This window comes from Ovis canadensis, chromosome 6 (assembly GCF_042477335.2).
Source record: "Ovis canadensis isolate MfBH-ARS-UI-01 breed Bighorn chromosome 6, ARS-UI_OviCan_v2, whole genome shotgun sequence".
In the NCBI taxonomy this organism is placed as follows: Eukaryota; Metazoa; Chordata; class Mammalia; order Artiodactyla; family Bovidae; genus Ovis; species Ovis canadensis.
Genome location: NC_091250.1, coordinates 129,937,877 through 129,964,744, shown reverse-complemented (window position 1 = coordinate 129,964,744; position 26,868 = coordinate 129,937,877). Strand labels below are relative to the sequence as shown.

General features: G+C 47.8%; 1 protein-coding gene across 6 annotated transcripts in view; it reads right to left on the bottom strand.

Moving 5' to 3' along the window:
- TBC1D14 (TBC1 domain family member 14) overlaps positions 1-26,868 on the bottom strand; it is a 117,648-nt gene that overhangs the window by 38,293 nt on the left and 52,487 nt on the right. For 5 of the 6 annotated variants that reach the window (XM_069594786.1, XM_069594787.1, XM_069594788.1 and 2 more), the window contains one exon: positions 25,773-25,893. In XM_069594786.1, the coding sequence (XP_069450887.1) occupies positions 25,773-25,893 (121 nt within the window). Of the gene's footprint in view, positions 1-4,693; positions 5,492-25,772; positions 25,894-26,868 lie in introns of those variants that run through there. The other variant, XM_069594790.1, reaches the window with a different exon arrangement.

Sequence of the window (26,868 nt, the reverse complement as noted above, 5' to 3'; positions counted from 1 at the left end):
GCCCTCAATCTTTCCCAGCATCAGGGACTTTTCCAATGAGTCGCCCTGATGTAAAATGGTTTCACTAAAATCTAAAATGACCTCCGCTTACCCAAAGCTGAGAAAACGGACTCGTGTGTTCAGCCATTCATACCCTTGAGCACCTCCATGTGCCAGGCACTCAGCTGCAACTTAACACGGTAATAAACAGCTATGAGGAAGTGTCATACGTAGCACCTGATGCGGAACCTTGAACTTTATAGGAAAACTACCTAGAGTTGTGCTCAGAAAGGTTCTGAGACATGTTCCATTTTAACAAGCATTGTTAATGAACACCCTGTAAAGTGCTACTCATCTGCTGACCCTGGTCTGACGAACTACATGCCAATGCCAAAGAAGCCGAGCCCCAAGTCAGATGCCCGAGAATGTGGACGCCCACTGCCACTTGCTTCTGTGTGCTTTATCTCTGTAACAATCTCTACAGCAGGTGTCACCGTGTTTTACAAGCAAGGCCCCTGAGGTTCAGAGTGAAGTGACTTGGCCCCAGGCCCACAGCCAGCAAGATGCGGAGCCTGTAGGACTCTCCTTTCCAACCCTCTGCGCAGGCCTGACCTCCCCTGCAGATACACTCACACAGGTGTCCAGCCGTGGAGGGAAGGGCCCAGGGCCCATTCGAGTCAAATGTGGTCTCTGGGGCCAGACAGGCCCAGCAGCAAATTTGGATCCACCGAGAACCAGCCTTGACCTCCGGCGAAGCACAGCCTAGCCTGCCGGTGCCTCACCTCCACATCTGCAAAAAGGGCAACAGCACCTGGCAGAGGGGGCTGTCTCAGGAGTGGGGAGAGGCGTGTGAAAGCCAGCACAGCCCCCGGGGCAGAGAGAAGCTCCAGGAAGCCTGGCCAAACAACAATCAAGGTGCCCTGCAAAGTCTGCAAAGAGCACAGATATGAAAAGGAGTTGTAACGTTAATTAAATGCCTTGATTTGTGATCTTTAAAAGATCAGTCTCTTCAGTGGGAGCTCAAAGGCTCCATCATAGATGATAAAACGCAGCACAGCTGTAATGAGCCAAGTGCTTTCCAAGGGCTTTACTCACAGAGAAATGGCTCACCTCCCCGCCTCACACCACCTGCAACCCGGAGATAGGGGACCTGCAGGGGTGGTGGCTGGGAGGGGCTGGAGGAGATGGGGCAGGAGCACCCAGGCTCTGCAGCCATGCAGCCCACCGCAGCCTGCCTGGGCCAGAAGCAACTAAGTCATTCACATTCAGTCTAAACGAGGCTTTCAACTATGACACAAACCTGTAACAGCCAATTAAATGCAGATGCAGGGCAAACACTTAGGATTTAATCACATACTGCACTGCATGATTAAAAAAAAAAAACAGGCCTGTCCTGTCCACGCTTGCAAACCCAGGGAAAGCCTCTTCAACATTCTAAATGGCACTTCAGAATACAAACGGCTTTGGAGATTGTTAACAGGTCCTACTCCAAACCTGGTTCTCACACTGTCACCTGGAGACGCCAACAGCAAGCTCATCTTCCAAACCGGACAAACCAACATCAGGAACGAGAGAGAGGATGAGTCACTCTCAGGAGAAAACAACTTTCAGCTCTGAGTTTATCAGCATCGAGGTCAGCCTGTGATGTGGCCAGAGCTGGGGACTGGGAAGCAGAAAGACTCAGTTCTAAGTCCTGGCTCTGATCTGAGGCAAATCATCTTGCTTCTCTCTCAGCCACAAAAAAGAGCAACTGTGAAGACTCCTGTGATGATGATATGACGGATATACGTTCGATGGCTGCCCATAAAGTATGAGCCCTTTCCGTGTGCCAGGCAAACAGCAGGCTCGTCCCTGCCTCAGTCCAAGTCACCATTCTGAAGTTTCTTCTCCTGGGGCCCTTATGGGATCAAGTTTCAAAGTTTCCTGGTTTAAAGCAAGTAACAATGCCATTCATTGCTGTGCTCATCTGAAGTCGTACTGACTAATGAGGATAAAACATCCATTCAAGGAAGGCTACAGATTCCAACACCCTGTGTAACCCGAGGGCATTTAGAACGGGGTTCTTCAAAGTTCTAGGGGCAGATCAGTTTAACTGGTCATGACAGCATTTTTAAAATCAAACAATTAAAAAAAAAAAAAAACAGGGAGCACACAGTAAGGAGAGCGTTTCAGTTCTATGCCTAGTTATGGCTCTGCCTTTTGACAGCCCTGAGTCTCAACCCACTGTCTAACCCAGGGGTAGGAGTGGGGGGTTGTGCCAAACCAGGACTGCAAGCCACTCATTTAGAACAGGTCACAGTCCCTGCCCGGAGTGGTTTACCTTGTATGCTGCTGCGAAGGTAAGACTGACACCAGAGAGAGACAAGAAACAAAACCTGCTGTACCCCACTCCCAAAACTACTGTGCACAACCAGGGACTAAGTGTGGGGCGTGTCTGTAACCCAGCAAAGGGTCAGGAAAGAAAGCAGTAAGCAGGCAGGGGGCCAAGGCAGCTGAGCAGCGCCTCAACGCCACACAGGGGCAGGGACGCCATGTGTGAAGGGGACGGCTAGACCCCAGGCCTGAAGGGCTCATTCTAGCTGGGGCAGGAAGATGCCAGCAGAGGCTGCAAGGCCAGGGCAGATAATAAAACATGCCATGAGAGGGCAAGCCACGGCTGCTGGAGCCCCAAGGACAGGACACCAAAGGCTGCAGAGGCAGAGAAAGCATTTCCTAAAGGGGCCATCTCAGCGGACAGAGGACGGGGGAGCTGGGCTAGAAGCCACGAGGGCCAGGCATCCTGACAGCACGACAGCAGCCAAGAGACGATGCTCAGCAGGCCTATCTGCAGGGGGCGGGTGGGGCGGGCCACGAGCACTTTAAACCGGGAATGATGCTGAGTCAAAGTTCTGTTCCAGATTTTACAGTCTCAATAACGAGCTACCTGGAAGCGATGGGACAAGCTGAGAGCAAAGGAGAGAGAGAAAAAAGGAAGAGCCAGACTTGGTGTAGAGCCAGGGAGTAACAGCCCAGGGTGCGATGAGCCCATTAAACATATTCAACGGCAAGGTCTTCCTCCTGTACACGATCCGAACAGTGCTAAGGATGAGAACAGCGCATCAGACTCCGAAATTGTGTTTACTCTGCTGGTTAAAGAAGAAATGACAAAAAAAGTCTCCCTCAACAGACATTTGCCTAAGAGGAAACGATCAAGATTCCCAAACGGTGAGAAGGAGGAATTCCGGGGAGGATGACCAGAGGGGTGTCACTGCTACTCACAGCACTGCCGGAGCGCGGTGAAAGGCAGCTGTTTACGCCCCAGGGCGGCAACAGAGGCCCCTCAGCTTCCTGAAATCTACCCCAGCTACAAGCAGAGAGGGCCATCAGTGAAAACCTGTGCTTACACCTTGGACTCAACTGGTTACAGTATCAAGATGAGCTTTTTAAAACAAACAGAAGGTTTTAGAGGTATGTCTAGAATAAAAACACAGCAGGTTACTACCTGGCACCTATTAGAAAACTGCCCCGAGCCAACAAGAGTGACACCACGGCCACCGCCTGGGCACAGGCGAGGCCCCTGCCGGAGAGGCAGTGGGAGTGGGCAGCAGGCCTGGGTCTAAACCAGCACTTCCGGACCATCACCACCAGCAGCGCGACCTTGAGCATGTTTCTTCAGGTCTCCAAGCCTGTTTCCCCATCTAGTCAAAGGGAATGAACCAACCCAACACACAGCCATAGCAGGGGTCCCAAAAATGCCAAGGGAGTGTTACTGTCATTGAGTTACTACAAAACTATTCCTCACAGTATTTCCCCGCTAAGAGGGGTGCTTAATAAGGCTGCGGTGAAGACCAGATGAATGCCAAGCACCCAGAACACTGCAGCGGGCTTTACGCTTTGCCCTTTGTCACGAGCAACTTTCGGGGAGGGGTGAGCGTAGTTTCGGAGCGTGGGACACAAGCCGGGTTTTGTTTTGCCATTTTCATCGGGTAGGAGTAGCCTGAACGGGTCTTACAGACACTGGGACTTCTGAAACGACAGTCCTCTGACCAACGAGGCTGACCTCACAGTAAGAGAGACCTCCAGGATCCCCTGCAGGGCTCCTTCTCCTTCACCTCTTTCACCTACTTCCCAGTCTTTTCCCCAGAAAGCATCCTCTAGGTTACCGGAAATGTTGGCATTTGGGAAACAACTCTCAGGAGGCCTGTCACAGTCCTTCCAAAACATGTAGAACACAGACGTTCATCTGTGGACTAGTGAATGAAACGGAACAGATCTGAACTGTGGGTTTTAACAAGCCTGCTTTCTGTTGCCATCTGACCACGTTTATTCCCACGTGGAGCAAACAGGGGGAGTAAAAGAGGGGGGTACGCCCCGATCCCCGTACAAAGGCTTCCCCCACTCAGGCCTCTAAGAGGGGTGTCTGGCCTGTCCTCAATCTGAACACCGGCTTGCAATCCCCTTGTGGGTGATGAGAATCATGACGCACCGGTGCTCTCTCTTACGGTCTCCCACCGTACCGTTAAAATTCAACCCTTTCCAGGGCACCGCAGACAAAGCACGGCAGTTGAGGAGGAAGGCGCAGCGCCGCGGCCGCATGCAAGCTGCAGCTCGCTGGAGCAGATAAGATGCGTGGAGCGCCCACACATGGACACGGGTGCACCCACGCGAGGGCCTCCGGCCAGGGCCAGGCAGGCGGGCCCCCCGGAGGGGCGTGCGCGGGCCCGGCCCCACTCACCATGAACGCCGCGGGGCTCAGAGGCGCGCGGCCGGTGGCTCCATGCCCGAGCAGGCGAGCGGGGCTCCGCGGCGGGACCTCGGGGCGGCGGCTCCGGCGGCTCTGGCGGACGGGCGGGCGGGGGCGGCAGGCCGCTCAATCGCGCGCAGACGCCATGCAGCCAATCCGCGGCTCGGGTTCGGCGCGTCAGGCCTGGCTCACCGGGGACCCGGGTGCCGGGGCGGGGCTGGGGCCGGGGGAGGACGCCGGGCCCACGGAGCCCGCTGGGGTCCCTGCACCGCCGGCCAGGCAGGAGGGTCGCGCGGAGCCCTCAGGACCCCTCCGGGTGTGCCCACGCGGGCTAGGGGGGTCTAGATGCGGTACGCCCGCCCCAATACAACCGGGCCCGAGTGCTGCCCGCACTGAGCGAGTGACTGCGCGCTGAGCACAGACACCAAGCTGCAAAACGCTCCCTACGAAGGCCAGCGGCGCAGCGCCCGGCAGCACACGCAGACCTCTGCTTTGTGAGACTTCTGAAAACGAGACGCGTATGCTACCAGAAGGAACTGCATAAAAATAGTAACACTGGTAACCTCCGGGGGGGTGGAAGTGAAGTGAAGTCGCTCAGTCGTGTCCGACTCTTTGCGACCCCATGGACTGTAGCTCTCCGGGCTCCTCCGTCCATGGGTTTCTCCAGGCAAGAATACTGGAGTGGGTTGCCATTTCCTTCTCCAGGGGATCTTCCCGACCCAGGGATCGAACCCAGGTCTCCCGCATTGCGGGCAGACGCTTTAACCTCTGAGCCACCAGGGAAGCCCCAGGGGGTGGGGTGACGGCTATTTTCTTTTATTTGTACTGTTCCGTTCAGTGGCTCAGTCGTGTCCGACTCTTTGTGACCCCATGGACCGCAGCACGGCAGGCCTCCCTGTCCATCACCAACTCCCGGAGTCTACTCAAACTCCTGTCCATCGAGTCGGTGATGCCATCCAGCCATCTCACCCTCTGTCATCCCCTTCTCCCGCCTTCAGCCTTTCCCAGCATCAGGGTCTTTTACTGAACTACAGTTCAAACGTTTTCCACAATCAGATCAGTTCAATTAAAATGTCAGCTGCACACAGAAATGGAGTAGGAGAAATGTGACGAGTGATAGCTTGAGGGACTGCCTGGGAAGGGACAGAGTGTATCACCGGGGGTGACAGAATTACTATCTTGATAAGCATTCCTCAAAACTAATTGAATAGTACGCTTCAGAGGAGAGCATTCCACTGTTTGCAGATCATACCTCAGTGCTTTAAGTCTTAAAATCTGCGGTAAGGTCAAAATGATTGCTGGTCAGCCCATGGGTCCAATGTTCAAGGGCTGAGCTCTGGCTCTGAGACAGCACAGACCCTTCTTTTGTAATGGAAACTCACGACTCCTCAGACCACGGAAGGAGGCTTTCCCCAGCTGACTTTCTGAATAATAGCATTACCAAGTTACCACTAGAAACTTCACTCAGAAACCTACAGTGTCCACAAGCTGCGGTTAAGGAGTCAGACAGCAACAAGAAATTTTCACAAGTCGCTGGCAGTTGCAGCCATTTTAGAAAGAATCTGGCAGTGTCTCATATATACAGTTCAATACACACCGACACAGCTGAGCGGCTAAACCCCCACCACCACCACCACACTTGTAGGAATCTTTCCAAAAGAAATAAAAAATACATCCACAAAAAGTCTTGCTAGCAGATATGCACAGCAGCATTATTCATTATAGCCCAACACCAAAAGAAATCCACCAAGTGAGGAACAGATAAACAGCATCTACAGCAACGAACAGGGGCACTGATACACGCTGCACGTGGACAGCACATAGGCGCGCCTCGGGGCACTGCGGAGAGAAAGGCAGACGAATGATAATGTGCATGATTCCATTTATACGAAGTGTGTTTGATAAGCAAATCTCTCCACAGAAAGCAAATCAATGTTCGCCTGGAGCTGGAGGTGGAAGCAGAGATCCGCTGTAAACAGGCATGAGGGAACTTTCTCAGGCGATGAAAATATTCTGCATCGGGACTGCAGTGGCCGTTGCGTAACTGTTTAAGTTTATTAAGAAATCACGAACACGTACACTGAGTGAATCTGATGGTATAATAATCCTGCCACAATAAAGCCATTTGTTAAAAGTAATAGGATAAAAGGGGAGAGGCTGATTCTGGCTGGAAGGATTAAGGAAAGCCTTGTTTATAAAACTTAACTCAAAATTTGGAAGTAAGACAAATGCATGGGGGAGAGGTGTCTCCTCAGTTTATACCTGGTTGTTTTCAACAAGCCTGCCTGAAGTTTTTAATCCTCTAGGAGATAAGCCTGTGCTACCTACCACTCGATTAGAACCCAGAAACTGTGAAGTGACATATTAACTTGCAAGTTTATGTCCAACTGAAAACTTAACTCCAGAGGTGATGTTTTCTTACCCTATTCGTTTATTTAAATCTAACCTAGCAATCTTATTCTAATTCTTTGTTTGGTTTTATGTCTATAACTATCTACTTCCTCAAATGTCTTTGGAATAAGTTTTTCCATCTTACTGCTTCATTTCACACATCTCCTCAATGTGTTAAATGAATCTTTAACCCATGATCATTTTTTTTAAGAAAGGTAAATGTCATCAAAGAATGGGAGAGTAACTGTTTTCCAGGAAGAGAATCAAGTGACACACAGCTAAGGTGAGTACAGGGACCTGACTGGATGCTGGTCCATGAAGAGCAGCTTGGTGCAACTAGAGAAAGAAGACGCGGCCTGGTCACGAACAGCGTCTGAATACAGCCACGGCCAGGCGCTGCTGTGGAAATTACTGATGATTTTCTAAAGCCTGATGACACCTTCATGGTTGTGTAGAGCGCTGAATGGTGATGTATTTATCGGTACGATGTCATGATACCTGCAAGTTACTTTCAAGTGATTCCATTTTTTGAAACTAGAAAAGGCAGGATAAAATGAATATGGTGAAATGTCAACAACTGTTCAATCTAGCGGAGCATAACATACGGCTGTTCATCATTAAATTATTCCTCGAACCCTTCTCTAGGTTTGAGTTTTTCTTCACAAGGGGACTAAACGAAGGCCAACCTCATCATCAGAACTCATCTTAAATACCTTCCCTGCAGAAACACTCTCTTGCCTCCCATGTAAACTACAGCAAGGCCCTGTTCATCTCCCTCCCTGCATCAGGTTCTGTTTTCTCACAGCACTTAATCACACCTTGTAATTACATGACTCTCTGATTAGTACTTATTTCCCTCAAGAGGAAACCTCTGAGAGTGGGGACTGGCTGTTGTCTCTCCACCACTGGAGAGGAGCGAAGCCCCCAGCACAGAGGAGACACGCGGCGCGCGTGGACTCTGTCATTCTCCCACCTGTCTTCCCGTCTCTCCCAGAAGCACTCGCGGTGCTTGGCCCTAGGACTAAAGATGAACAAGGCTCCTTCCTCACGTCCCTCACAGACCAGCAAACAAACGATCACCACACTCTGGGGGTGCTCGGTCCTGTGACGGAGAGGAATCAGAGGGCTCCAAGAGCCCCAGGAGAGGCAGCCGACCCAGCCTGAGGAGTTACTGTGTCCTTCCGGAAATAAGTCCTGAGACAGGAAGAGAGCTCGTTCTATTCTCAAAGACACGCGTGGGTTCTCAGCCTCTCCTACCAACATCTAGTCCACAGTGAGCCTGCAGGCTCACTGAATTTAAATATGAGAGACACGTGTTAAGCATGGGCTAAATACATATTAAGACATGCTTGCCAAAAACACACTGCTTATCCCCTCGGCAGGTGGTAACCTTCGAGTTACTTTAACAATAGTTTCTATCACATATTTTACATCTGAGTACCATTTATAAAGTTTTAACTATATACCATGTGAGGACAGGTTGAATTTACTAAAATTTGAAACTTAAAAATAAGAAGTCAACAGAGCCTCTTCTCTATCTCAGTATGGCATTAGATTTGACTTTATCTTAATTCACCTGTCAAGAATTCTGCCTCCTGAAGTTTCTGAGTTAGCCAGAGCTCATTCCCAGGCTACCAGCACCCTGGATTTATTTCCTTATTGGTTAACCTACAACATGGTTGTCTCCACCCTTTGAGGTCAGGAGGTGAGACTGGGTGATTTGCTCCATGCAACACCCTAACGCATGGCTGACAAAGCCCAGCCACGCTACAGGCCACTGGGTTTCACAGGAAAGCACCGGCGCCAGCGCCCAGCTGAGGAAAACTGGTTAAATAAACCAAGACATGGCTGCACAAAGGCCATACCTCAGCGCGTAAAAACGAGATCACGGGAGAATACTTAATGATATGGGGAAATGTCTATGTTGTCATAGAGATAAGAAAGTCTACAAAGTGGCGTGCTTTGAAATTCTGAAATTCATTCATCCATTTAACGGGCTTCCCTTGTGGCTCAGAGAGTAAAGAATCCTCCTACAATGTGGGAGACGTGAGTTCCATCCCTGGGTTGGGTAGATCCCCTGGAGAAGGGAATGGCTGCCCACCCCAGTATTCTGGCCTGGAGAGTTCCACGGACTATACAGTCCATGGGGTCCCAAGGAGTGGGGCATAACTGAGTGACTTTCACCCATTTAACAAATTCGTTTTAACCATCCAATAAAGCTAGGAACTGTTCTAGCCCTGGGGAGAAAGTGACTGAAAAGCAAACAAGGTCTGCTCCTAAGCTTCGTGAATTCACATTCCGGGAGGGGTCGAGAGGCAGGCAATAAAGAGGCAACAAGCAAGTGGGCAAGAGTTTACGACGGAGAAAAGCGCTGTGCAGAAAATACCCAACAGCCCTGGGGCAGAGGATGGTCCTTCAGACTGGGTGGCCAGGGAAAACTGCTTAGAAGACACCACCTAGGAGGGAGCATCTGAGCTAAGACGGGACGAGTCTCATTCAACCCCCTCAACCCCACGAAGTGAGTCAGTCCTGTGCCAGGCAGAGGGACAGCCCCCAGACACACCCATGTCAACCCCGGGGACCTGTGACTGTTAGCTTAGGTGGTAGAAGGGACTCTGCAGGCGGGATTAACGTCATGGGCCCTGAGATGGGCAGACTATCCTTCATTATCTGGGTGGGCCCAAAATAACCCCAAGTGTCCTCAGAAGATCGAGGCAGAGGAGGATGTGAAGATGGAAGCAGGGGAAGGCGACGCGCTGATGGAAACAAACTGCAGTGACGCAGCCACAGACCAAGGAGGCCGGCAGCTTACAGAACCTGGGACGCGAGGCACAGGCTCTCTCCCGGCCTCTAAGGAGGCCAGCCCTGCCTACACTTTGATCTTAGCCTGGAAGATTCATTCCAGATTTCTGACCTCCTAACCATGGGAGGATACATCTGTATTGTTTTAAGTCACCAACTTTGGTGGTAATTTATTGAGGAGCAACAAGAAACGAGTATAGGTACCGTCAGCATTCTCTCCCCACCCCTCCCTTTTCCCAGACGCAGCAGCTGAGGCTCTGAGTACCTTCCCTGGATAAGTGACAGCTGGTCAGGGGCAGGGTGCGATTTCAACCAGGGCAGTCTGGCTCCGAAGCCTCTTCCTATCAACTCCCCTGGTGCACGGCCTTCGAACTACGACTTCACTTTACCACAGCCATGCCCCCTCCATGGTCCTAAGGCCACACTAACTATCAGACATGGGCAGAGGATCAAGGAACAAACGTAACACTTGCCTGTGAACTCAAGGGTACCACGGAGTGGGAAAGACTGAGGGCAAGGGAAGGGGGCAGCAGAGGGTGAGATGGTTGGATGGCATCACTGACTCAATGGACAGGAGTCTGAGCAAACTCCAGGAGACAGTGAAGGACAGAGAAGCCTGGCGAGCTGCAGTCCAGGTGGCAAAGAGTCAGCACGACTGTGCAACTGAACAGCAACAACAATGGGGTTTCCAGTGGCAAAGAGAAAACTCCACCTGACGCGCTTTCACACGCTGACAAGATGCAGAGCAACATTCTGAGCTCAACTTACACTAGAAACTTAAAGGACAGTTTAGAGGAAACTGAAAGTCCACAGCCTTACTCCTCTCAAATCTGAGGTTCCTCCAAGTCCCGCGTGGCAGCTTGCTGACTACACCTCCTCAGAAGGGTCAGCTAGGCTCCACACATTGCAGCCGAGACAAGCCAGCCAGGCCTGTGCCCATCAACCCCTGGGAAAGGCCCAAGAAGTGTCTCCCCTGCTGATCCAACAGTGCTCAGAGACTACAAAATACTTTTAAAAATCTCAATCTTCCATTGGGAATTAGATTGATGTGGGAGAAAAAAAAAGCAGTTTTCTCTGGCTGGCAATATTTTTATATCAACATATTAAATTGTTCAGGGAAGCACAGGAGCATTTGAAAGCTCCCAAGGGCCACCTCCCTACATCTTCCTCGGAAGTGGCCTCGATTCAGCTGCTTGCCTGGAACACACTTTTCTGGTTCAGGTTACTCAACAGGCTACTCAGCTGCAGATACAATCACCGGAGCCCACAGTCAGTCACAGACCAGGTTCAGAAGACGGACGGTCCCCTCTGAACAATCCCGGCCACAGCGTCTTCAGGGTCAGACTGGGCAAGTCTCCTGAGAGCCGATTGTGGACATGCCAGAGAGAAGCTGCACAGCTCTATCACAAACGTGTGCCCGCGAGCGAAGCATACACTGTCCCCTGGCTCAGAGGAAGGCCAGGGAGGGTAGGGAGGCAGGGCTCGGAGTCTCAGGTGAAGAGGGCTTTCCTGTTAACTCTGTGTGCCTCTCTCATTTGGGGATTCTACAAGTGTTTTTTTTCATGAACTAGTTTTTATAATTTGTAAAAAAAAAATTTTTTTTAAGCTGTTTCAGATGGAATTCAAGACTGATTCTGCCAACTACAAATTTCCAAAACACACTGAACACTCCTGACAGTGGCAAAGTTGTTCTAACTTACTTTTTTAAGATTTTTATCCAGTCACAGGAGTAAAGGTATAGCCCTGAGGTGAGACCAGAACACGAGAAGCCACTGACATTTACTGAGCTCTCACTGGACACCAACCACTGCTCCAGGAACACCCACACTGAAACACAAACTGAGCACGTTAGCTTTTATCTGTTTTGGCTGCACCACGCAGCACACAGGGTCTCAGCGTACCAGGGGTCGAGCCCGTGGAAGCACAGAGCCTTCTAACCACTGAACCACTGCGGCTACCACCACCCACTACCAACCAGACTTCCTCCCACTGAACCTTCACAAGCACAGGCAAGACGGGAATTATCTTTGCAGAGAAGGAGCCACCGGTTAAGAGAGGCAAAGGCAAGTCGGCAGCCTGAAGCCACGCAACTGACTGCGAGTGACCAAACCAGGACACAGACAAGGCGCCCTCTGCTCAGAGTCCCTCCCAGGCCTGACCCCTCTGACCCCAGCAGGGTCTGCGGCCCCAGGAAAGATCGGCCCGTCCGTTTCCTGGCCTCGAGCTCCCACCTCCCCCTGGGAGCCCCAGCGCAAAGGCTGGAAGTGTGCCCCGAGTTCCGCCCTCTCGGACTGACGGGGGAAGGCATCACTTCCACACCTTGAGAGGCACCGGGCACGGAATCCAGCTTATACTAAGGCATCTGAGGCGAGAGAGCTAAACTGCTCAGATGAATTAACTGTCACCACGACAACAGGAGACAATCCATGCACAGAACAAAACCTGTCCAAACTAAAGGACCACACTGCCATTTCCCTTTCTCCTCGCTTCCCCCTTTCCTTCTCTTCCACAAATGCCTCATAGAAAAGCCTGATATAGAACGTGCTGCCTCTCTAAAATCCAAGATAATAAGAATTAGACATTTTATACTCATAGCTCAGTCGGTAAAGAATCTGCCTTCAATGCAGCAGCCCCAGCCCTGGGTTCGATTCCTGGATCAGGAAGATCCCCTAGAGAAGGAAATCGCAACCCACTCCAGTATTCTTGCCTGGAGGATCCCATGGACAGAGGAGCCTGGCAGAATACAGTTCATGGGGTCGCAAGAGCTCAGACATGACTTAGCGACTAAACCACCACCACAGACATTTTATGAGATAATCTGCTGCTGAGACTGAGACAGTCAATTCTCGGGTAGGTGATAAGAAGTCCCCAAGGAGAAGAAAGGGGTCTGGAACCCCTGAGAAGGAGAAAGGGGTCCGGGTCTCTCAAGGAGGAGAAAAGGACAAACTTTTTCTACATTGCTTTGTCTTGATCAATATAACAATGTATCTTCTTGAGGACATGTTTCTCCTTAACAAGAACCTTATGACTAATCCTGTTATCTTAAGATGTATATTGTGGAAGTGGGTCTGGTTCAGTTCAGTTCAGTGGCTTAGTGATGTCCGACTCTCTGCAACCCCACGAACTGCAGCACGCTAGGCTTCCCTGTCCATCACCAATGTCCGGAGCTTGCTCAAACTCATGTCCATCAAGTCGGTGATACCATCCAACCATCTCATCCTCTGTCGTCCCCTTCTCCTCTTGACTTCAATCGTTCCCAGCATCAGGGTCTTTTCCAGTGAGTCAGTTCTTTGCATCACATGGCCAAAATACCGGAGCTTCAGCTTCAGCATCAGTCTTTCCAATGAATATTCACAGTTGATTTCCTTTAGGATTGACTGGTTTGATCTCATTCCCATACAAGGGACTTTCCAGCATCTTCTCCAACACCACAGTTCAAAAGCATCAATTTTTTGGCACTCAGCTTTCTTTGTGGTCCAACTCTCACATCCATACATGACTACTGGAAAAACCATAGCTCTGGATGGACCTTTGTTGGCAAAGTAATGACTCTGCTTAATATGCTGTCTAGCTTGGTCATAGCTTTTCTTCTAAGGAGCAAGCGTCTTTTAATTTCAGGGCTGCAGTCACCATCTACAGTGATTCTGGAGTCCAAGAAAATAAAGTCTGTTGCTGTTTTCATTGCTTCCCCATCTATTTGCCATGAAGTGATGGGAACGGATGCCATGATCTCAGTTTTTTGAATACTGAGTTTTAAGCCAGCTTTTTTACTCTCCTCTTTTACTTTCATCAAGAGGCTCTTAAGTTCTTCGTCACTTTCTGCCATAAGGGTGGTATCTGCATATCTAGGGATATTGATATTTCTCTCGGCAATCTTGATTTCAGCTTGTGCTTCCTCCAGCCCAGCATTTCTCATGATGTGTACTCTGAATATAAGTTACATAAGCAGGATGTCAAGATACAGCCTTGACATACTCCTTTCCCGATTTGTAACCAGTCTGTTGTTCCATGTCCAGTTCTAACTGTTGCTTCCTGACCTGCATACAGATTTCTCAGAAGGTAGGTTAGGTGGTCTGGTATTCCCATCTTTTTAAGAATTTTCCACAGTTTGCTATGATCCACACAGTCAAAGGCTTTGGCATAGTCAATAAAGCAGAAATAGATGTTTTTCTGGAACTCTCTTGCTTTTTCGATGATCCAGCGGATATTGACAATTTGATCTCTGGTTCCTCTGCCTTTTCTAAATCCAGCTTGAACATCTGGAAGTTCAAGGTTCACATATTGCTGAAGCCTGGCTTAGAGAACTTTGAGCATTCCTTTGCTAGCGTGTGAGATGAGTGCACTTGTGGAGTAGATGGCATTGCCTTTCTTTGGGACCGGAATGAAAACTGACCTTTTCCAATCCTGTTGTCACTGCTGAGTTTTCCAAATTTGCTGGCATACTGAGTGCAGCAGTTTCACATCATCATCTTTTAGGACTTGAAATAGCTCGGCTGGAATTCTATCACCTCCACTAGCTTTGTTCATAGTGATGCTTCCTAAGGCCCACTTGACTTTGGACTCCAGAATGTCTGGTTCCTAGGTGAGTTACCACACCAACATGGTTATCTAGGTCATGAAGATCTTTTCTGTACAGTTCTTCTGTGTATTCTTGCCACTCCTCTTCATATCTTCTGCTTCTGTTAGGTCCAGACTGTTTCTGACCTTTACTGTGCCCATTTTTGCATGAAGTGTTCCTTTGGTATCTCTAATTTTCTTAAAGAGATCTCTAATTTTTCCCATTCTATTGTTTTCCTCTATCTCTTTGCATTGATCACTTAGGAAGGCTCTCTTATCTCTCCTTGCTATTTTATTGGAACTCTGCATTCAGATGGGTATCTTTCCTTTTCTACGTTGCCTTTAGCTACTTTTGTTTTCTCAGCTATTTGTAAGTCTTCCTCAGACCACCATTTTGCGTTTTTGCATTTCTTTTTCTTGGGGATGGTCTTGATCACTGCCTCTTGTACAATGTCACGAACCTCTGTCTATAGTTCTTCAGGCACTATCAGATGAAATCCCTTGAATCTATTTGTGACTTCCACTGTACAATCATAAGGGATTTGATTTAGGACATACCTGAATGGTCTAGTGGTTTTCCCTACTTTCTTTAAGTCTGAATTTGACAATAAGGAGTTCATGATCTGAGCCACAGTTAGCTCCCAGTCTTTCTTTAAATATTTAGAAGAGTTCATCAATGAAACCCCCTCTAGGCTTGGAGATTTCTTTTTTGGAAGGTTTTAAACTACAATTTCCATTTCATTAATAATTACAGCACGATTTGGGTTATCCATTGCATCCTGAATGAGCTTTGGTGATGTGTGACTTCCAAGGAAGTGGATCATTTCATCTAAGTTACCAAACTTATGTTTGGAGAGTTGTTTATAACACTCTCTTATCCTTTTAATTTCTGCAGCGTCTGCAGTAGTATCTCCTCCTTTAACTTCTCTTACCGATAATTTGGTCCTCCTTTCTGTCAGTTTTGTTCGCATTTGATTTTGTTGATCGTTTCAGAGAACCAGCTTGTGGTTTCTCTATTAATTTCTGTTTTCAATCTCAGTGTCTTCTGTTCTCATGTGTGTTATTTTCTCCTTTTCGCTTGTTTTGGGTTTATTTGCTCCTTTTACAGTTTCTTAAGGTAGAAAATTAGAGAACTCTTCTCTTTTCTAACCGAACTGGCTTAATGCTATAAATTCCGATCTTGGGTAATTCCCCAGAAGTCCAGTGGTTAAGACACTGGGCTTTCCCTGCCGAGGGCCCCAGTCTGATCCCTGGTTGGGGAACTAAGGTCCCATAAGCCACACAGTGAGGCCAAAAAATTGAAATGTCCTTCTAAGCACTGCATCCCACAAAGTTTGATAGACTGTATTTTTGTTCAGTTCAAAATATTTTCTCATTTTCCTTGTGACTCTCTTATTGTCCCAAAACTTATCTGGAAGCATATGCTCAGGCGTGATCAACTCTTTTATGACTCCATGGACTACAGCCCACCGGGCTCCTCTGTCCACGGGATTCTCCAGGCAACAATAATGGATGAGATTAGCATTTCCTTCTCCAGGGGTTTAGAAGCATGTTACGTGTTTGATTTCCAAGTGTGGAGAGATGTTCTTCTTGTCAGAAAGATAAGGAGAAGATAACTCCACTGAGGTGAGGGAAGATATTTTGTATAAACTGAGTCCTTTCCAATTTAGTTTCTTTTATATCACAGGTTTGGTCTACCATGGTGACCATCCACATGAGCTTGAAAAGGTGTGTCGTGCTCTGCTGGGGTGTGGAGTCTTCTCCGAACACCCAGCAGCCTGGCTCAGAGATGGGAGGCTCCCCGGTGGGGCTGGCTCATTCTGCCAGTAGCCCCGTCAGTTACTCAGAGGGGCACTGGCGTTCCGGTTGTAACCCTGGATGTGCCTACATTTCTCAGATCCGGCAGGCTCTGGGCTGCCTACTTTGCAGCTCTGCTATCAGACACACACTCAGTGTGACTACGTCTTCACTGGCAACATCCCACCTGTCCCTGGTGATTTCTTCGCTCCGAAGTCTACTGTTCCCGATCTTACTCCATCTGCATGTTGACTAGTGTCTTCATGGCAGTGGTATCTTTTAGCACCCTTTAATTATAACTACATGTTTCCTATTTGGAGTGAATTTATTTTAGACGGTACATAGCTGGGTCGTTGTTTCTGAACCCACTCTGACAATGTCACACACAGTTGGTAGGCTCAGACCATTTGTATTAAGGTAATTATTGACACGTTTCCATTTGAGCCGTCCATCTTATGTTTTCTAGTTTTCCTTTCTACATTTCCTCTTGCCTGTCTTGCTTTCCCTTCCTCGAACTTTCTTTTTTAGAATTCCATTTTAAAATATTTCATTTTTCGCTCTCTTTGTGAAGTTTAGTGGTTGATCTGAGATTTACAACATATATTTCTCACAATCTAATTAGAATCAATATTTTAGCACTTCACGTGGAATGTAGAAACATTACCATCATACCCTCTTCACCTTCATGGTCTATCTGTAATACATACTACATCAACATACGCTGAAAATCCCACACAACAACATACTTTTTGCTTTCAACAAAACATTTCAAAGACCTCATTGCGAGAACAATGGTCTGTTGTGCTCATCTGGACTTTTACCATTTCTGTTCCTCTTCCTCCCTAATGTTTCGGGTCTCTTCTAGTATAATGGCCCTACTGTCTGGAAAACTTCCTTCAGTAATTTTTTTTAGATCTGCTGGCAACAAATCCCCTCAGTTTTCCTTTATCCGAAAAGATCTTTATTTTACTTCCACTGCTGGAGGGTATTTTTGCTGGATATAGAATTTGGGGTTGACAGTGCTTTTCTTGGGTTAAGAAAGGCTTGCATTATTCAATAAAGCCATAAGTCATGTCACGCAGGGCCACCCAAGATGGACGGGTCACAGTGGAAAGTTCTGACGAAACATGGTCCACTGGAGCAGGGAATGGCAAACCACTCCAGTATTCTTGCTCTGAGAACCCCATGAACAGTATGAAAAGGCAAAAAGATATGACACTGGAAAATAAGCAACCCCCAAGGTCAGAGGGTGTCCACTATGCTACTGGGGAAGAACGGAGGGTCATTACTGATAGCTCTAGAAAGAATGAGGCAGCTGGGCCAGTATGGAATCAATGCTCAGACGTGGATGTGTCCGGCGGTCAGAGTAAAATCCGATGCTATAAAGAACAATTCTGCATAGGAACCTGGAATGATAGGTTCATGAATCCAGGTAAACTGGATGTAGTCAAGCAGGAGATGGCAAGAATGAACATCAACATGATAATTTAGGAATCAGTGAACTAAAATGGGCAGGAATGGGTGAATTTAACTCAGATGACCATTATATCTACTACTGTGGGCAAGAATCCCTTAGAAGAAATGAAGTAGCATCATAGTCAACAAAAGAGTCTGAAATGCAGAACTCAGGTGCTATCTTAAAAATGACAGAATGATCGTTTCCAAGGAAAACCATTCAACGTCACAGTAATGCAAGTCTATGCCCTGCCCACAAATGCCGAAGAAGCTGGAGTTGACCGGTTTTATGAAGACCTACAAGACCTACAACACCAAAAAAAAGATGTCCTTTTCATTAGAGGGGACTAGAATGCAAGAAATACCTGGAGTAACGAGCAAGTTTGGACTTGGGGTATAAAATGAAGCAGGGCAAAGGCTAATGGAGTCTTGTCAAGAGAACACACTGGTCATAGTGAACATCCTTTGCCAACAACACAAGAGAAGACTCTACACATGGACATCACCAGATGGTCAATACCGAAATCAGATTGATTATATTCTTTGCAGTCGAAGATGGAGGAGATCTATATAAGTCAGCAAAAACAAGACATGGAGCTGACTGTGGCTCAGATCATTAGCTCCTTGTTGCAAAATCCAGGCTTAAATTTAAGAAAGTAGGGAAACCACTAGGCCATCCAGACATGATCTAAATCAAATCCCTTATGATTATACAGTAGAAGTGACAAATACATTCAAGGGATTAGACCTGGTAGACAGAGTGCCTGAAGAACTATGGACAGAGGTTCATAGCACTGTACAGGAGGCAGTGACCAAAACCATTGCAAATAAAAAGAAATGCAAGAAGGTGAAGTGGTTGTCTGAGGAGGCCTTACAAATAGCTAAGGAAAGAAGAAAAGTAAAAAGCAAGGCAGAAAGGGAAAGATACACCCAACTGAATGCAGAGTTCCAGAGAATAGCAAGGAGAGATAAGAAGGCCTTCTTAAACGAACAATGCAAAGAAGTAGAGGAAAACAACAGAATGGGAAAGAATAGAAATCTCTTCAAGGAAATCAAAGATATCAAGGGAACATTTCAAGCTAGGATGGGCACAATAAAGGACAGAAACGGTAAAGACCTAGCAGGTAGAAGAGATTAATACCAAGAGGTGGCAAGAATACACAGAACTGTACAAAAATGGTCTTAATGACCAGGATAACAACGATAGTGTGGTCACTCACCTGGAGTCAGACATCCTAGCGTAAAGTCACGTGGGCCTTAGAAAGCATCACTACGAACAAAGCTAGTGGAGGTGATGGAATTCCAGGTGAGCTATTTCAAGTCCTAAAAGATGATGCTGTGAAAGTGCTGCACTCAATATGCCAGCAAATTTGGAAAACTCAGCAGTGGCCACAAGACTGGAAAAGGTCAGTTTTCATTTCAATCCCAAAGAAAGGCAATGCCAAAGAATGTTGAAACTACTGCACAACTGGACTCATCTCACACAGTAACAAAGTAATGTGCAAAATTCTCCAAGCTAGGCTTCAACAGTACATGAACCAAGCACTTCCAGATGTTCAAGCTGGATTTAGAAAAGGCAGAAGAACAGAGTCAAATTGCCAACATCCACTGGATCAGAGAGAAAGGAGGGGAATTCCAGAAAAACATCTACTTCTATCTACTTCACTGACTACATTAAAGCCTTTGACTGTGTGGATCGCAACAAACTGTGGAAAATTTTTAAACAGATGGGAACACCAGACCACCTCTGAGAAACCTGTATGTGGTTCAAGGAGCAACAGTTAGAACCGGACATGGAACAGACTGGTTCAAAATTGGGGAAGGAGTACAACAAGGCTGAATATTGTCACCCTGGTTATTTAACTTGTATGCAGAGTACATCATGAGAAATGCCAGGATTGATGACGCACAAGCTGGAATTAAGATTGCTAGGAGAAATATCAACAACCTCAGATACGCAGATGATACCACTTTAATGGCAGAAAGAGAAGAGTATCTACAGAGCCTCCTAATGAGGGTGAAAGAGAAGAGTGAAAAAGCTGGTTTAAAACTCAACATTCAAAAAACTAAGATCATGGCATCTGGTCCCATCACTTCATGGCAAATAGAAAGGGAAAATGTGGAAGTAGTGACAGATTTTATTTTCTTGGGCTCCAGAATCACTGTGGACGGTTACTACAGCCATGAAATTAAAAAACACGCTTGCTCATTGGAAAGAAAGTTATTACAAACCTAGACATTAAAAAGAGTTTAAGTATTAAAAAGCAAAGACATCACTTTGCCAACAAAGATCCGTATAGTCAAAGCTATGGTTTTTCTAGTAGTCATGTATGGATGTGAGAGTTGGACCATAAAGAAAACTGAGTGCTGAAGAATTGATGCTTTTGGACTGTGGTGCTGGAGAAGACTCTTGAGAGTCCCTTGTACTGCAAGAAGATCCAACCAGTCTATCCTAAAGGAAATCAGTCCTGAATATTCACTGGAAGGACTGATGCTTAAGCTGAAGCTCCAATATTTTCACCACCTGATGCGAAGAGCCAACTCATTGGAAAAGACCCGGATGTGGGGAAGATGAAGAGGAGCAGGGAAAGAAGAGGTGGTCAGAGAACGAGATGGTTGGATGGCATCACTGACTCAATGGACATGAGTCTGAGCAAACTCCGGGTGATGTGAAGGACAGGGGAGCCTGACGCACTGCAGGCCATGGGGTTGCAAAGAGTCAGACTCGACTCAGGGACTGAACAACGAGAAGTTCTTTCCTTTCAGCGCTTTAAAAAATGCTGTTTCACTTCCTGGTGGCCTCCTCGGTTTCTGATGGGAAAAGCAAGTCATCCAAACTGCCCCTCCCCAGTAAGTGATATACTTTCTCTGGCTGCTTCTAAGATTTTTTTTCTTTGTCTACATTTCCAGCAGCATGGTTATGAAATGTCTGGGCACTGACTTTGTGAGTTCATCCTGTCTGGAGCTCACTGAGCCTCCTGGTCTCCCGAATCTGTAGGTTTATATCTTTTGCAAGATTTGAGACACAATCAGCCCTTACTTATACTACCCTGTGTCAAGCTGGGGATACCAGAGGATGCAGAGAGTGGTGAGTGTGGCCTGTTCCGCAGAGCTTCCAGTCTTCCTCTCCAAACCACCTGCTACTACTTCCTTTCTAGAACCCCACACCGCTGCTCCAGGTACTACGTTTCTGTTCGAGTGGTATGGCTCCCTTCACTGGGAGAGACACTTTGGAGTATGCTTCGTTCTTCTTATCCGTAACTGAGACCTGATCTTTTTTGTAAACTAGTTCAAACTCATTTTCCAAATGCATAAGGGATTATAAGAATGAAGAAAGGTTTCCTTTTAAAATGAAATGAAATTGTTTTAGAATATACTTGTAGGCCAGCCGCCAGTTACCTGCAGTGAGTACTCAAGGCTTTTCCTTTCTGCAGTTTATGACCATTCATGATTTCCTGAGAACCCAGAGGTGAGAATGAATGTCACTTTTAAGTTGTCCTGGTTTTGCTTTCTTCTGGGATTCTCTCTTTAGCATCTAAGAGCTGACTTGAAATTCCAGAAGGCCACCGAAGATATCCCAGGTTATACGAACCCCAACACAGGTACTCGTGTTTGCTCCCCTGACAGTTCTGCCCAGGACGGTGAAGCCTGCAAGCTTGCCCCCCCTGCTGCTGTCTTTGCCACAAGCAGCGTCTGCCTCAGAGCCCACCCAGGACTGAAGCCTGCTGCTCAGCCTCACTTTCTGACAACACTGACAGTCCCTCACATCTGTGTACACAGCGCGAGGCCTCAAAGAAAAGAAAAGCACAGCACATGGAAAAATACTGAAAGGAAAAACACCAAAATACAAACAGTCATCATTTGGGGGCAGTAAGATTCCAAGTGTTATTTTTATTTCCTAATATTCTTATACATCTTCTACACATTACTATAACCAAGTCAAAGTGTTAGTCGCTGAAGTGAAAGTGAAGTCGCTTAGCCGTGCCCAACTCTTTGGGACTCCATGGACTGTAGCCTACCAGGTTCCTCTGTCCCTGGGATTCTCCAGGCAAGAATACTGGAGTGGGATGCCATTGCCTTCTCCAGGAGATCTTCCCGACCCAGGGATTGAGCCCGGGTCTCCCGCATTGTAGGCAGACGCTTTACCGTCTGAGCCACCAGGGAAGTCATGAGTCGTGTCTGGCTCTTTGGGACCCCATGGACTGTAGCCCACCAGCCTCCTCTATCTATGGAATCTTCTAGGCAAGAATACTGGAGTGGGGTGCCATTCCCTTCTCCAGGGGATCTTCCCAATGCAGAGATTGACCTGGGCCTCCCACACTGCAGGCGGATTCTTTACCGTCTGAGCCACCGAGGAAGCCCATAACCAGGTGAGCGTGACTAGCTTATCTAAAGGCATCCATTCCCCATTCCCCAAAACATGAGCAACTAGGAGACCACTCGCCACAGCCACCTCTGCCAGCTACGCCAGGAACACCTCTTTAGTAAGACTTTGTCCATGCGAATTCACTGGAGCAGAGGTTCAGAATTTTCCAGCAAATCACTACTTCTCAAACCTGACTGCACATCAGATTTGCCCCACCCACAGCATATAAAGACAAACAAAACACCTGTCAGGCTGGAAGGGCGGTGTCAGGAAGAGAAGTCCAGCAGTTCTAAAGCTGACCAGACAGGCTGTCATCTACGAAAACGGGGGAAGCTGCAAAGGGCACAGGTCTGACAGATCAGAAATAAAGAAAATCAGAGTTCAGCTTTGGTGCTTGTTCATCAGGGAAGGCCTACCAGACCTCCAGAGGGAGCTGTCGGGTAGGCAGCGGGAGGCCCATGTGTGAGGCAGAGCGGGGACCCAAACCCAGCAAGTCTGACTCCAAAGTCCATGTTTTTAAATCACCACAAGAGGCCACTTCTACTCAGGTACAAAATATTCCCAAAGAGAAAGTGGAAAGGAATTAAGAGTCTAACAAAGGTCCGTCTAGTCAAGGCTACGGTTTTTCCTGTGGTCATGTATGGATGTGAGGGTTGGACTGTGAAGAAGGCTGAGTGCCTAAGAATTGATGCCTTTGAACTGTAGTGTTGGAGAAGACTCTTGAGAGTCCCTTGGACTGCAAAGAGATCCAACCAGTCCATTCTGAAGGAGATCAGCCCTGAGATTTCTTTGGAAGGAATGATGCTAAAGCTGAAACTCCAGTACTTTGGCCACCTCATGCGAAGAGTTAACTCATTGGAAAAGACTCTGATGCTGGGAGGGATTGGGGGCAGGAGGAGAAGAGGACGACAGAGGATGAGATGGCTGGATGGCATCACTAACTCGATGGACGTGAGTCTGAGTGACTCCAGGAGTTGGTGATGGACAGGGAGGCCTGGCATGCTGCGGTTCATAGGGTCACAAAGAGTCGGACACGACTGAGCTGAACTGAAATATCTTAATTATGTTTTAGCCCTAACTAGAGCTACTGCTACCATCTGGGATCACCAGTCTGGACACTCAGGCCCCAGGGACGGGCCCTCTGAATTGGGGAGGGGAGGCTGGGAGAACTGACGGCTTGGATAGCAGCCAGCTCCGGCCTGTGCCCAGGATATTCCTCCCAGCTCGGGGGAGGCCCCAGGGTGAGGGATGGGCGGCCCAGACACAAAGCTGGAGCAAACAGGATGGAGGCAGGGCTATATGAGGCATGTAGGTACCATTACATCCTGTATTATTGATGCTCAGAGCCAGATGGCCCTCTTCTCTGCAGTATCATGTTACTATAGAATTAACTGACCTAGTCACTTCAGTTCACAGAAACCCTCTAAGAACATAATCCACATTCGCCTTTAAAAAAGGGGGGTACGACAAAGATAACAAAGAAACTCAAGCATGATGCAAGTGGCATTAAGAGCCACGGGAACATCTACGCAGCAAAATGTATATAAAAAGTATAACTTTTTAGAAAAGCATAGATTTCTTCAAAAATTCTGTAACAGCTTAGCTACTGAGTTTCCTAAGAAACGGCAGAGCTGATCTCTGCATGTGAATATACATTTTAATTGTGTGTTATTTTAACAGCCTACACAATAAGTAATCCACATTCAAAATGTAACAGTCTCTAAAAATGAATTTCAACACTGATTTATTTCGCAATTCTCCTGGGTCCCAACAACTGCTGTAAGGAACATTACACACCGTTCGAAACACTATGAATTTGCCGAAACATAAAGAATGAAATCTGGACAAAGCCAGTCTGTGGTCTGAGCCAGAGCCCCACACAGTGCACCCCCGGACCTAACACGTCTATACTTGGAGGGGCCACACGACTTGGCAGTCCCACGACTTCCACGGGCACTGAGACAGACCCCCTTCTCTCACCGGGACAAGTCCAAGTGCCACACGCTTGCCAGGGGGCCTCATCATTCCCTGCATGCGTAAAACCCTTGGTGGGGGGCTCCCCACAGCCTCGAGGTTAGGGGCAGGCTCCAAGCCCATCACGTCCCACCACGAGGACGGCCCGCCCCTGTTCCCTGGGCTCCCACTGCACGAAGCCCGGGGCCCGGGCCGCCTGGCAACTGCCCCCCTGCGTGTCCTGCAGAGGAAGAGCCGCGGCGAGGGCCCTGGCAGCCGCAGGCCGGGGCCGACCCCCAGCCCCTCTGCCCTCCAGCTGCGCACTCGCTCGGTCTGCTCCAGGGCTCCTCTGGTAAAACGAAGACAGCAACGAACTTCTTCATGAGGTTGTCGCAAGTTTTAAATGAACTAGAAACCCAAATGATGACTCATTTAACCCCAGCGGGTGTTCCCTATGGCGGCCCTGCCTCCCTCTCGGTGGCCCTGCCCTGAAATCCTTTGCGCACCAGAGCAGTGCTCTGGAGCCTGGGGGCAGTGCCATTTCTCTAACTCCAGAGCCATGCACGAGGCTGGCTCTTAGAGAAGTGTCTACTGAACAAGTGTCAGTGGATAAGAAACCAAGGTTCGGGCGGGGTTGGGGGCCAGCTACTGGCGGTGCCACGGCACTGGGCAAACACCCCACTGTCAGGACGGCTGGGGCTTGGGGCCAAGCAGAAGATGCAAGTGGCCACAGTTGGGGCGGCTGAGGCCACAAACAGCCCCCGGCCTTGCTGAGTCTATGCTTGAGCTCTCTCCCTGGAAGGATGAGCGCCTGCCTCCAGGGCTGGCACCCTCCCTGCCGTGGGGGGCAAAGGAGCCCACGGTGGTGAGACACCACAGGCCTGGTCTGACCCTGAACCCCACCCTCTCCCCCAGGACAGGTGGGCAGCCTCCACCAGCGAGGGGAAGGGGGTCACATGGCAGCCTGGGTAACGAAGGCCCCAGCTGCCCTGCTCCTAGGCGGCACAGGAATGGGTAAGTCCCAAGAAGGGAGAATTATTTAATACCAGACACAATTAAAAAGTTTGATCACATTTGTAACTCTTATTGGAAAAAAACTGATTAAATTTAATCAAGTTCTAAACAGCCTGAGTGTTCACTGGAAGGACTGATGCTGAAGCTGAAACTTCAATACTTTGGCCACCTCATGCGAAGAGTTGACTCATTGGAAAAGACCCTGATGCTGGGAGGGATTGGGGGCAGGAGGAGAAGGGAACAACAGAGGATGAGACGGCTGGATGGCATCACCGACTCGATGGACATGGGTGCGGGTGGATTCCGGGAGTTGGTGATGGACAGGGAGGCCTGGCGTGCTGCGATTCATGGGGTCGCAGAGAGTCGGACACGACTGAGCGACCGAACTGAACTGAACTGAAACAGCTAAAGCCCTTGGGATCAGGAAGGGAGAATTCTTTAATATCAAATACAATTAATAAAAATTTGATCACATTTGTAACTCTTATTGGGAAAAAACTGATTAAATTTAATCAAGTTCTAAAGCCCAGCCGTCTAACTCTCCCATGTGCGCATACAAGCTGTAAGAAAAAAGTTGAAGTCACCCACGTTCTGAAGACAGAGTTAAATAGCAGGTACTTAGTATGCAAGTTAAAACAAAGATTTCCAATTTCAAAGCCTTAATAATGGGCATTTATGCAAGGCTCATAAACGGATGCTGTACCCCATATTTCTGCGTCTTTGTATCTTGTATACCTTTTGCAACTTCTTTGAATCTCTCTGAGCATTGTCTCCGAGCGGTACTTTTCCAAATAACTTCCATCCCAAGTCATTTTGTTTGTCAAGTCTTGCATTCTGTTTCCTAGCAAGCAAATTCCTGTAATAAGAAAATGAAAGAGTTAGGGCATTGCTGGATACTTACAGAAACACTAGGACCGCTGAATAACTCTAGTGAAAACAGGCAGACTTTCCTCTGAGAGATCAATGTGCTGAATCACAGACTTTAATTCTGCAGACTGGATTTTCATGTGGACACGGAATTATGAAGCAGGTGAAAAGCTCTTGAACCACAACAAGTAAGCTTTTTGTAGTTCAATGAAAATATGTACAAGTTCTATCATCGAGAGTAAGGATATGCATTACAGCGTAACAAAGCATATCCGGAAAAAGTGGGCTTTGAAGTCAGACCAAACTGCACTGAAACCCTGGCTCAGTCACTCACTAGCTGTGTGACTCTGATCTGTACATTAACCTCTCTGAGACTCAGTTTCCTTATGTTTAACAAGGGTCACTATATGAATTAAAGTTACAGGTACATGATCAGTGCTCAAAGGATAACAGCTGCTTTAGTCCTGAACCTCTAAGTTAGTTTAAATTATCTATAAGGTAAATCTATAGTATCTATTTATAAAGTCTCCATGTATCATAAAAAGAAAGCCACTCATGAGATAGCCACCTGATCTTCTCTCCCAACAACATGTAAACAAACCCGAACAACAAATAAATTCTCAATGGTGCTACAAAATAAAGTGTTTTGGAACGCACTGCATTGGTTCATTCATTGAAAATGAAAGGTTTCTAGGTCTCACTGGGAAGTTTAAGATAAGCATGAAGCATCTTGTGTGCTAGAAAGAAGGTGCTCAAAGAAATACTGCAACAGGTTTAACAGAAACAGTACCCGGCTTGAAAGGGCTCTTGCTGACTAAATCTGGAATGCAATCATCAAAATACATAATGAGAACAAGGGATTATAACCCATCCAATAAAAAAAGAAATCCATGAGCCCAAATGGATATGGATACAAACAGGAAAATGAATCCACGAGTGAAGGTGGAAGGAAAATTCTTAGAAT